The following is a 13384-nucleotide window of genomic DNA, read 5'->3' as shown; positions in this document are numbered from 1 at the left end:
ATGCAATTCTGACAAACTCTATTCATGCTTAATGCAACGGATTCAAATTTCCTAAAATAAAAACCATTAATTATTGAACACATTATAATAAATAAATAATATTAACCAGTTTAAGGATAATTAAAACCATGGATTAACAAATTCAAAATGAAACTAAGCCAAATTCACTTTTAGTTTCCAAAATACAGTGGAGGCATTTTTTTTAAAAATATTGCAGCAGTGAATATTTTTCAGTGTAATAAAAATTGCATTTTATTCAAAAACTTGCATTCTAAAATGGTTCTGTTTTGCAATAATGCTGTTTTGCAATAATGTTGATGAAAGATCAATTTTTAAGATGAGGAATAAACTAAAATGAACTAATTATACAGATCTAGTGCAATCTAGAATAGACTTTTCTATTCTCTGGAACATCTTGCCACAGAGGTAAGATCTCTTTATGCCTTTAGGAAAGTCCTTAAAACCTGGCTAGGCTGGCTGGCATGAGGTCCAGAAAGAAGCTGGTGGTTGGAGGTTGTTGATACATCTCCCTTCCATTTCTCAGTTTTTAAAAACTTTTTTTAACTTTTTAAATTTTAATTCACTTTTATATTTATAATTGCTGTTATATATTGTTATTATATAAGCATCTCAGCAATCCCTGAACTATGAAATGGCTGGCAAATAAATTTCATAAATAAATTAAAATACATATCTATTATATATGAGGCACGCAGAGGCCAAAAACGAACACATAGCGGCCGAAAATGGGACATACAAAGAACAAAATTGGCTGAAGGGTGGGGGCTAGCAGGTGGGCAGGGCTTTGGCAATATTCGCTCCATAAGACTCACATACATTTCCATTCACATGTGGGAGACAAAAAAAGTGCATCTTATGGAAGAAAAAATACGGTAATCCACCACAAAGGTGAAGTAAAGTTAGATTTCTGGTTTGTTTTTTCATATTCTCAAACTGCTGTAAAAGATTTTTGATAAAATTCAACAAGAGATTAATTATTATATAAAGGAATAAATTACTATATACAATTTCTTTATTACATTCTCTCAGAAACACATACAAAGAGAGGGAGGGAGGGGGGAGTAGGGGAAGGGAAACTAAGGCCTTTTCCTTCTTATTGTGCCTATTATAAGGTTTTTAGGGTGAAATTGAAAAAAGCTTCATATTCTATCCTTGTTTGAGTTTTTCTTAATGGGCCTTAAAACCAACTTTATTGTTTTTTCTTTATGTTTAATGTTATTTTCAAGCAATTAACTGTTGTTACTGAATCCTCGCTTCCTCCTGGCTCTTTTAATGACTAGTTCAAAGGTCTTTTCAAAATACTTCTTACTTCCTAGGATAACAAATTGCAATACTTCCCTTCCCTGTAAGATTTTTGGAGCAGTCATTAAGCAAATGTAGTGGTCATAAATTTTTATGCTGTAAAGTGCACAGAGTAGCTGAATACAAGATAGGTGATAAATAAATTTCATAATAAAAATAAATAAACATCATCAATGCACTGATGATGTTTATTTATTTTTATTATGAAATTTATTTACCATCTATCAATATATAGATGATGTCATCTAATTTGGGTAATGAAATATAATCAAGAAAACAACCAAAATCAGAGAGCACCAAGGACCTCTCATTTCAACCTGGAAGTATGTGGCATCCCCCCATGCGCTCTGTTTCTGGTCCCAGGAGGCTTCAGGGAGGCCTGCTAGGCCCAAAACGGACCACAGAGAATATGGCTCACTCCCCCAGCCTGTTCTTGGTGCCAAGAGGCTGCAGGAAAGCCTGCTAGACTCAAAATGGACTGCAGGGGAGGATTGCACATGTATGCACAGAGGAGTGGGGGAACACTGGGAGTCATGAGCGTATGCGCAGGGGATGGTGCACACATATTACATTATGGGTGTGGGCACACACGCATGCACTTTTGTCATTGAGGACAAAAAGGTTAGCCATCACTGGTGTTCACTAAGTTTAATGAGGAACAAAAACAAGTGATTTCCCTTTCTTATCCTGTCACTTGAACTGATTTCAAGATTTCAAAGACTGAATCGCCATTTGAATAAAATAATGGCTTAGGATGAGATTCTGTTCTTTTTTTAAAAAAGAAAGGCAAAAATCTGCTCATGTTATAGCAATAAGAAAAAGATGACAGATTAGGTGACAGATTAATTTAGACAGAAGAAATAGAGAAGGAGAGGAGAGGGAAAAGTAAAGGGAGAATGAGGCAGGTAGATAATAAACATTTTATAAAGTGAAATGTTTTATTCCCAGGACATCAAATTTTCTACCCAAGAAGTCATGAAAACTCCTCTGTCTTAAATGAGGTTTGACATCTAGCCAGCTTTTGCAGATCTGAAAAATTAAGCAATTATACTTTGATGTGGATAAAGCACATCTGGGAATTCTAGGACTATAGGCTACATTAGACAGTTGATTTACAACCATTTTCTTATCATGCCAAGGTTATGCATGAATACTGTATGTCCCTATATGTCACCAGGAACCAAGTTCTCCTCAAATGCAATTTTACTATCACAGACGCCTCGAAAGATCTGGAGGCAATGTGGAAAATATCAAAGACCCACTGCTTCCTAAGTGTCTGACTAAGCATATTATATCCACTATCGCAATTCTATTTTTTAATTATTCCTTGTAATGAGGTTCCTATGGGAATGCTGATTAGGTACAGTAAATATTTATCAATAGAAGATGGAATTTATCAGTGAGATTACTTCCCTCCCTTTACTGGCACCATGATATCTTTTACAGCCAATTAATAGCAAAGGCCATAGAGATTGATAAATTAACAGCAACATTAATTGCTTCCCAGCTGGCATTCAGACTGACTATTTCCTTTGTATCCAGGTCTTTGGAAATTTATTATTTCTTTGAACAGCAGCTAAAGCAGAGCAGAAAGATCTATGATTGAGCTTAGTTGTCACTGAAGATACATGAAACAGGCATTTTTTCTGATATAGATTTTCTTTAATTACTACTGTATGTGAGTATGGTCAAAAGAGGGAAGAAAAGATGAAGTAAACTGACTAAATCAAATGTACAGTATGCCACAATCAATCATACACCTCTTTCTTGTAAACCATCATTGCTTTTACCATTGTTCATATCAGGGGGTGGGTTGCTGCTGGTTTTACTACCAGTTATCAACCCGCCCACAACGCACATCTTGCTCGCTTCACTTGCTGTGTGTGTGTGTGTGCACTGTTCAATATAAATTGCTCTTTACGCATACGCAGAACAATTTACAGTGACTGCGTGCAGTCACTAAAAACCAAAATGGCAGCAGTCCAGTGGTGGCAAGGGAACCGGTTCGGAGTGTTGCAGGCCTAGGTCACTGCTGATTCTGAGTCCCAGGACTGAATTCCACTACCAGTTCAGCCGAACCGGGAGCAACCCACCTCTGGTTCATATATCTTGCTGTTGTGCATTTCTTCTGTTCTTTAACTATCTTGCCTCTCACTTTCTTCAACTCCATTTAACACAGAACTTTCCAAATCAAAGCTTCAGCCATTCATATCTATATGGCTAAAAACCTGATTCATCTTGCAAAATGATTTTCCATTTTTTCAAAACAGCAGTCTTTTCAGAAACAAACTCTGGACAAATATTCACTTAGCTATCCATATTTTAAACCATAACTTAAAATTTGTTTATACTGATGTTAGGTTATGGCTAAGATCTTACGTTAAATTTTGATTGAACTCAACACAATTGGACAGAGCTTGCAGAAGTTTTGGACCCACCCACCCCATCGTAATTTATACAATTATGTCAGAGTTCTAGGTATTATGGGATTAAGTGTTGTAAACCAAAGAATCTGCAGGAGTCCCATCTGTCTGTGCATTTACCTATCTGTGTATATTAGGAATTACTAAACTTTAGGATTTGAGGATCACTTTCAGTGTAATTGGTCACAATTGTATCTAATGATGCATTTAAAATCTATTAATCTCTATATGCCCATTTTACTTATTTTACTTCTGATTTGGCAGAATGCCTCGTTACAGGGGATATAATACATCAGGTTGAAATGAAGTATGTTTTGTAAACACAGACAAAAAGTGAGTGCCAGTAGGGATAGGGAATTAATATCATCACTTCTAAACACTTAGTTCTGAGGAAAAGAGCATAGGATGTAAAAGATATTTGCAAAGATATAAGCATGGAAGGAAAATTCCTAGGCTTCCCCTTGCCATTTATATACACAGTAGTTTCATTAAAATTATACTCTGAAAACATTAATTACTATGCAAAAAGAAAAGAAAAGACGAATAGAAAAGTAAAGAAAAGAAAAAGTTTTGTTTTGCTATATTAGACAACATGGTATACTTCAAGATTGAATTACTTGGAGGTTTATCATATCTTCCCCTCCAGTAGAGCGCCAGACCCATATTTATCTCTCATCCTAAGGCCAGGATATCTGATAGTCTCTTCTGCTATCAGAATGATTCCATTTTATTAGAAGTGCTTACTGGACCATAAAGTATTCAGTTCTGCAGTTACTTTGGGGATTTAAGATGGCCTGTGAACTCAGACATCAGAGCTCATTCAGGAAACCATTTTGCTGTTAGCATTTTCAAAAAGTTGTATAGTAAACTAAAGTAAACTATAGTATAGAATTGCAGCAATAAAATTACTAATTGAATTTGAATATGTTCAAGTGCAACATTCAGTACATTTTCTAAGTCTCATCTAAAAATTATTAAAGTACGATTCAGAATCCAAGCAAGACAAAAATTGAAACTATACAGGATTTGAAAGCAATTATAGATTTGTAACAATATGAAACTGTACATTGCCACAGTTTCGATTGCTAAAATTAACAATACATTTTCTCAAACACTCTAGATAATCAGGCTGGACACACACCCAATTTGGTGGCAATGCTATAAAGTTCAATATTTCTGGAGAATTAAGTTTACTAGAATTAAAATAATCTTAAAACTTAAATCTGATTTCAGCTCACTATAGTTTTATAAAGCTTTATCAGACCATATAGACCACATTCCTATAAAGTAGATTGATATTAACTGATATTAACTGCCTTCATGCTAACTGCTGCAAGAATATTATATGCTTTTTACTAGAAAGATTGATACTGTCAGTGAAAGATTGCTAATTAAGCTGTATGAATATGTGTTATTAACAGCAATACTAGCATAGAATTCAATTTAATCAGAAAACCAATTGTGGACTACAATCTAATATAAGAATGGATAGTACATCCAAAATTTTAATTTCTTTATGTATCACATTTATATTTTAATTTTGCAGATTATCAGGATTTTTATTATTATGGATGGATTTATTATAGCCTATATTTTATTTGGTGATTTAGACTGTATCGTCCACAGTGCTTAATATTCATTCCATTTCTTTTTAATAATTTTAAAAGTTTTTCTCAGATATAAAATATAAACATAAAGTAAATAAAAGGCCCCTCTCAATGGCTCCCTGTCAAACAAATGTTTCAATGTCTATAAATACCTGGGCAACGATGGGTTATCAGCAAGTTTCCTATATAGAAACTTGGCAAACAAATGTTCCCAATTTATTCTTTAAAATTACATATTTTTCTTCTTCCCCATTGTTCAAAACTTTTTAATCAACAAATTCCTAAGTCACAAGTGTTAGGTAACTCCCTGTTGGGAGAGTGAGTACATTCAGCGAAGCATTGTGAGAGTTGTGTTGCAGAACACACAAACCAGCATACAGAGACACTGCAGTTCAAATAGGCTTTTACTTTCATGGAAATAGAGGTATCAGAGTCCATCAAACAGTCCAAGTCATACCCAGATAAGACAGTCAGTCATCAATGTCTTTCAGTTAAGGGATAATCCAACTAACATAGTCCATAATCATATAATCAGTCCGGTACACAAAGTTTGCTGGCAGTTGCAAAACTTACAATAGCTCACGGCACTCAGATAAGATCAGCCCAGCATCTAACAAACAGAGAGATAACTAACAGTTGTTCAGGCTCCCTCTTATGGCTGATTGAGGAAAACAGCAACCAATCACATTTTACAGCATGGTTTAAAGAAACAGTTATAGCATTGTTACATGATTTATATATTGCCAACCCAACCAGTTAGATTATATTCCTAACCACAAATGATATTGTTTTCATTGTCAGCAAAATAATAATAATAATCAAGTGTTTGTTGCTTTGTCTCTGATCAAAAAAGTCAATTTTGTCATTTCAGCTAATTCCATCATCGGGTAGGAACAGCTGAGAAGCATTTTTCCAAAGAAACCCATCTAGCATTCTTGGAACAGTTAATCTCACCCAGAAAAAAGATTCCCAGGAGTCCTAATTAATGGAAAGGAATTCCAAATATCATCTCCATGAGATAAATATGTGTCTGTTTAAAGTCATAACTAAGTACAGCCGCAATAGCTTTGTACAAACAGTAGTTTATCTAAACCAGGGGTGTCAAACTCAATTTCATTGATGACTGCATCAGTATTATGCCCTCAAAAGTCAGTAGCAGGGTCTCCATGAGTAGGTGAGCATGACTGAGTGGGTGTGGCAATCTCAATGCTGCTTACTGGGTGTGATTGATTTGGAATGGCTGGGTCGGTATGGAACAACTAACACTGGCTATCTCGACATGGGGACAATTCAGTGCCCCACAAGTACCTCTTTTCTCCAAACTGCTTGCAACGAAGTGTGTGCCCATGTGCACACGCATACACACCACATTCCAAGTTTGGGGACGGAGGACGGAGGACAACGCTGCTGCATATGGAAGCATGGAAGAGGACGTTTACAGGGAGCAGTTTCACTGCGTCTTCCCTCACGCAGCTCCCCTGCCACACCCTCCTCCTCTCTAGAAATTGGCAGGAGAGACACTTCTGGAGGGCAAGGTACAGTCTCCATATTGGCCATTTCTACCTCTCCAAGCCCCCTTAATTAAACATACATTATATAAATTTAAACACAGTCAAAAAGAAAACATAGTTAAATTACAACTCTTCACATATTTTCTAGAAAAACCAGAAAATTGATTATTGATGTTAGGAAGGAAGAGCAAACCTTATTAAGGAACTCTTAACAGGGAGGGAATTGAAGACCCCAAAAGATCTCATTTTTTTTCTAATTTGTCTTCCCTTTGAAACTTTAGTTCTAATTATTTTATTGTTATGTATTTAAGAAGAAGAACAATGGCCTCTGTAGCTCAGGATACTCACCATAAAATCAGAATCCAGAAGAACTTTATTAATCCACAATAGTGGCCTATGAAGAATGAAGATAAACTTTGGGACCTGAGAGCATGCAGGTGTTAGGTCAGAACATTAGTGATGCATCTGTCAGCAACTGGAAGTGCACAAGTCCATGTAATTCCCTTTCCTCAATCCGTACATTCTTTAATTTTCACATCTTTTTTTCACAGTTTCTTTAAAAACCCACAAAGTACACTGTAATTAGCAGGTAAAATAAATCTAGCACTTCTGAATTCTTTCCCCAAGGGGGAAAAAGAAGTTTACAGCCTGCAGGCTGCTAGCAAATACGTCAAAGAACATAGTTATTGCTGCTAAATAACAGCAATTTTGCAGTTCTCTCCTGTTATTACATCCTCTTATTCTGGAATGTGCCCTGAGATTGTACAACAGGCTAGGCTAAAATCTGGTTGTTTAGTTTGCAGTCAGGTGTTTGGTACAGACCTTGCCAATGTGATTTTAAGAGCCCAGAAAGGTATGGGAAAACACAAGGAAAACTTGGCAATCAATAAACCATGGTAGACAATGCTTGTTTTGCCTTAAGTTGATTCCCCTACCCAGGAGGAGCCTATCGATTTTAGAATTGCATGGCCACAAAGACAAGAGGTCTTCAGCCTCTCAATCCTTGTTGATAGAGAAACCCTTTGTATTTGGGCAACATGCAGTCCTAATTTTACTTATACTGACAGCCCATTTTAGAATTTTGCATTTCCCCCCCCTTCTTGTTATATTTATTTTAAGTTAAAGCTTATTTATTGAACCTTGCTGTAATTTTTTTTAGAAGTTAATGAATCCTGCTGAATCAGTTACTTGTGTGTGCTTTCTGGAAGTTATTGCTGCTGCAAACTCTGACAGGTGACTATTTCATCATGGTAATTAACAAGGTTGAAAAATCCTTGAGAAAAATAGAAATTTATAACTACTTGACAAACATTCCAGAGAAGAAAAAGATTTTATTTCATGAAGAAAAGCTGGAAGAACTTAATGAGCCAATTGGAATTAGGATGAATTTTCATTGGTTTGATGCTTATAATTAAAAGACAGTCTTAATCTAAAATTTGAAAATGTATTTTTTCCTTTATATATAACACTTAAGTAATTCATAATGTTTGTAAAATATTATTGAAAGTGTATTTAAAAATATCCATGTTGAAAGAAAGTTAAAGAAAAAGATGCATTAGCTTGAAGAAAAATCTAGAGCTTTAAAAAGAATGTATAGAAAAAGAAAAAAATTAGTCTATGAGGGCAACTTGGAAGGAGTAATTTAAATTTAATGAGTTAATTGGTTGGAATTTTATTAGTCTAGAGGTAAATTGTATTGGTCTGAAAGTGATTTTTATTGATTTGAAAGTACTTTAAAGTATGTATGCTAAAAGGAGATTAAAAAAGATGCATTAGAACCACGATGGCGAACCTATGGCACGTGTGCCAGAAGTGGCATGCAGAGCCATTTCTCCTGGCATGCGGAGCCATCACCAGTTGCTCTTCCGGGTCTAATAACTATTCCCCGAAGAGAAAAGCTAGTCTAATATTTGAGTTATTGATCTTGGAACGGGGAGATTCATATTTAAAACCCAACTATGGATTTCACAAGTTACATTGGCCCATTCAATCTCTTCTCAGTTCTGTTTACCTATAAGAGAGCTTCTTGTAGAAATAAAATGAGTATTCCACTGTAAGATACAAATGCCATCCACACGTGAATAGATAAATGAATAGTAATGCTTGCCTGGGTATTCAAGATTCTTTGAAACATGCCTACCTCCTACTCATAGCCTGGCTCCATTAACAACTTGACCAGTGTCAATAAGTTAGCTTTAGATAATATAAACATTGAAGTAAATCTTTTTTAAATTAAATGCAATCATTCCCAATTCATAAATAATAGTCTAGAAATAAATGGGGAAATTATTTTTCCTTCTTAATACATATTTAAGTTGTCTCAAATAATACCAATGTGGTTGGTTTGCTTTGAAGTTGTGCTCACAATTTAAAACTGCTTTAGGAAATATCATAGTATTGTTAAAAACAGTAAAGTGTATGTTACTCACCCATTCTGTATAGTAGCTGTGGGATCATATGTCAAGGCCATGCCAGCCTGTACAGAAGAAAGAAATAAGAAGATTACTGTTTTGGGGTTAAAAAAAATCATACTATTTCAGGACAAATGAAAGATTAATAAGCCATTTTATCATCATTTGATAATAGAGGAGAGTATTTTAACCTGAGCTTGTGTAAGTACTTTGCTGATATTATTTAAGAAACTGAATATGGGGGACGTCATGATGATACGGACATGCAGTCTCGATGCTCCGAGACTGCAGCTGCTACTTTTATTGCTGGGTGGTCCAATCGGACCTAAACCATCCCAAAGAGACAGTGAACAGGAAGAATATGTCTTGCTGACCTCAAGGACATCGCAAAGTCCCTGATCTTCTCTTGCATCAGTCCCTGATGCAAGAGAAGTTCTTCAAGCCGGCAACAAAAAATCCAGCCAAGGCTGATGAAGTCGGGGCAGCTCCAAAATGGAAGGATACGGAAAGAGAAAGTGTTTCCAGCTGATGAGGAACTTTTACTGTTTTAAAAAGAGACTGCCTATAAAAAACTTAAAATTAATTTAAATTGGAGAACAGAAGAATCAAGCGGTGGAATTAAAATTGGAATGGTTTTGCACAGTGGTTATTTTACTTTTTATATGCTATATTCATGGATGGAATTTATGCAAGCCTTTTAAAACAAATGGGTTAAGTTTTCTTCTTCTATTTTTTCTTTTCTTCTTCTCTGTAATCTATGGTCTAACATTTTCCTCTTTCATTACTGTGGGTGTTTTTCTAACCCATTTAAAAAGTGGACTCTTTTTTCTAACTTGAAATACAAAAAAGATACAAAAGAAATAAGGAAATTTGCAACATTAACACTGCTACTCGGAGGCTGGAAGATTTGTGTATTGGAGTTTGTGTATTGGAAATGGAACACTTTTTTTTTCTTCGCTGATTGTTTTGGCTTGGCACTACAAGGTCTTACTGCTTGGTTATGGAGAGTGATAAGAAGGGAAGCATACAGATGTCCCTTTGAAGTATATCTTTAACCAGGGAAAAGTGAATACAAAATGTTTCTGTGAATCTATGTTTAATTTTATTAACCTTCCAAGTTAGAGCAGCTGTGTTTGTTAGCTGGAAAGAATGGCACAAGTTCAAAAGCAAACCGAAATCTTAAACTTGCAAAAGATATTTTCAGACATACAGAAATTATCAAATACATATGAGAGGATAGAGAAGAAGCTGGAAGACTTAGAGCATATAACAGTAAAATATGATGAAGAAGTTGAGGATGTTTATCAAATGCAAAACGTGGTGGTTAAAACAAAAAATCAAAGTGGAAAATGAATATAAAGAGATTAAATTTGCTGATATTTATGGCGATTGGTTTGTCTCTGAAAATGGAAAGAGTGGAATACTGAAAGAGGAATTAAATGGAGGGGAAATTTATGCCAGAGGCCAAGATACAGAAAAAGAAAAAAATAAAGAATCTATGGATTTAAAGAGAAATTTTTTATTAGCAATAGCATTGATAACACTACTGACAATCAAAGAAAAGCTGACTAAGGCATCAAGATTACATGAGAGATCTTATAAGCAAGGAGTTGCTAAGAGGAGTCCATACAAAGTTGATCAAGGAGATGATTAGAGGACTGGCACCGTAAATGGCAGAAGATATGAGACTGTTTTGCTATTGAAAAGATACAGGTTGATAGATGGAAGAATATAATTTAAAACTAGTTAAACTTAGTGAAACCTATTGACAATAGATATAGTTTAAATAAATAATTGATAATGTTACTAATGTATACAATGTGTAGTGTTATGATGAGTATAATTGGATATGAATATTGAATGGTACCCATGTAAGGAAGATTAGAAATCCCTTTGGATTATACATAAAGGTTAATTAAAAAAAGAACCAAGTTAGATACAATTAAAGTTTTTATTATTAAGGGGAAAATGTTATGATACAGGATATAATCAAATAAAGGAGGGATAAGAATAACGAAATATATATAGGTATGGGTATAACATAAGGAAACTGGATGTAAATTTTAAACAGTGATTTGGAAAGGAGGATTAGAAAACTTTGTTATTAAATATTGTGGATGTTTAACTAGAATAGGAGATAAGGATTTAGTGTTAGTAGAGGATTTTAGAAATAGTAATTGAAAGGCCAGTATGTGGTTATGTATTAAATTTTGGTATATTTTACAATGAAGGATGCTTAAACAATTATAGTCAAATGAAAATGGAGATATGATGATGGTGACATGTATAAATATTTGAGTTAAAATGCTTGAGTTAATATGAATTATGTTTGTTGACTGTGGAAGAGATGCACGAAAGTCTTTTTGTAACCAACTGATACACTTTCAACAGCATGTAAAGAAGGATGTTGTGTTTGTTTTGAATTAAAAATAAAAAATATTAAAAAAAGAAACTGAATATGATTGTGTGCCCAATTTTGAAATGAAGTGTAAGCCACAATTTATATAGCATACCAGAAATCAATGAAACTATTATTCCCCAACCTGCCATCCCATTTTTCACCTCAAACATTTGAAATTATCAAAATAAATTGCCTTGCTAAAGGAGGAAGAATATCAAAACAAATAGAGTATCAAATGGATCGCATGAGCAATGAATAGTGGACTGTTGCCAAAAATTAATAAATTAGATGGAGTATGAAATTGAACACCAACCACAAATCGTATAGTAACTAGGTCAGTGGTGTTTCCAGATCCCGTTCCAACCATCCCACATGGATGTGTGCAGTGCATGTGTACACGCGTTGTAGCTGCAAACGATGCCTCCACAAAACTCTGTGACACTTCAGCTAATTGGTGGAGCATCAGGCAGGCGCTGTACGCAACATGCCCGTGCACGTAAATGCCGAAAGCTTTAAAACACGGTAAGGAGCTCAGGCCGATGGGCCCTCTAGAGCACCAGACCAGAACGGTACCCCGTGCTCTGGACAGGCTCCAGTACGCCTGTACTGGGGCATACCGCCTGCAACCCACCATTGAACTAAGTAGTAAATAAGAATCAGAATTTCAAAATAAAACAAGTGATAGATTGCTACAGAGGAAAGAGGCTATAAAGGTATGAACATGACTTTAAAATATGAAAAGTAATGTGGCAAGAAAAAAATTAAACAAACAAAAAGCACCTCCAAAGAAATGCACTTTGAAGAAAAAAGTAGTCAACCAAAGAAAATTGTTTAAATAATCTTGAATAAAATAAGCTTTACTTAATGGGAAAATTAATTTGGCTCCATTGGCAATGAATCTTTCATTGATAATTATTGACATTTCTGACTGAAAAAATATTGTGGAATTAAAATATCTACTTTTTAAGAAAAAAATTAAAACAATAGTTAGGAAATATTTCAAAATATATACAGCTGTATATATAAGAAATGTTGTTTTTCTAATGAACCATGCCAAGGGGCAAAGTTTTTTATTATTTGCTTGTAAGTAGGTCATCTCTGAATACGCACACCAATCCAAATTAAAAAAACCTGAATAACAATTTTGCTTCCATTTGAAAATTTTAGAATTTAATACCTACTAGGGGACTTTCTCTGCTATTGAGTAAAGATGCTATATACCTATTGGTGAGTCATCAGCAAACTATGCTAACCCATATTCTGCTAGTAATATGAGTCATGACACAAATTGTACTTTGCTGGTCTTATTTTTTTCTTAATTTTATTCAGGTTAAAATACAAAACTCCAAAAAATCCACAAAAAGGGCAAAAAAATAATAATAACCAAGTCATTGAAAAGAAAAAAGGTGCATCAAAAATCCCCCAACACATAATACACATATTATTCCCCCTAACTGAATACTGATTAATACATTACTATGACATTGGTTCCCACCCCCATGAAACACCCCACCCACAATTTTTAAACTAATAAATCTATTTGCAAGTTACTGACCTGTTTTCTATATATTATATTAGTAACAAAATCATTAACAGGAAGAATAAATAATACTAAAATAAGACAAAATTAAACTTTCATAAACTATTATTGTAATCCACCAGTAGAAAGTTTACCACAGCACCTTATCTATTCCAAATTATCCCCAAA

General features: G+C 34.6%; 1 protein-coding gene across 2 annotated transcripts in view; it reads right to left on the bottom strand.

The window, feature by feature from the left end:
- Positions 1 to 13384, bottom strand: part of RBMS3 (RNA binding motif single stranded interacting protein 3) — a 463288-nt gene that overhangs the window by 66743 nt on the left and 383161 nt on the right. For both annotated transcript variants that reach the window (XM_087712894.1, XM_087712895.1), the window contains exon 8: positions 9294 to 9340. In XM_087712894.1, coding sequence (XP_087569020.1) covers positions 9294 to 9340 — 47 coding nt within the window. The remainder of the gene's footprint in view (positions 1 to 9293; positions 9341 to 13384) is intronic.

Source organism: Thamnophis sirtalis, unplaced genomic scaffold (assembly GCF_051295495.1).
Source record: "Thamnophis sirtalis isolate CommonGarterSnake01/CBP01778 unplaced genomic scaffold, rThaSir2_p1.2 scaffold_4, whole genome shotgun sequence".
Lineage (NCBI taxonomy): Eukaryota > Metazoa > Chordata > Lepidosauria > Squamata > Natricidae > Thamnophis > Thamnophis sirtalis.
The sequence above is the reverse complement of the archived record's forward strand: the minus strand, read 5'-3'. Positions and strand labels throughout refer to the sequence as shown.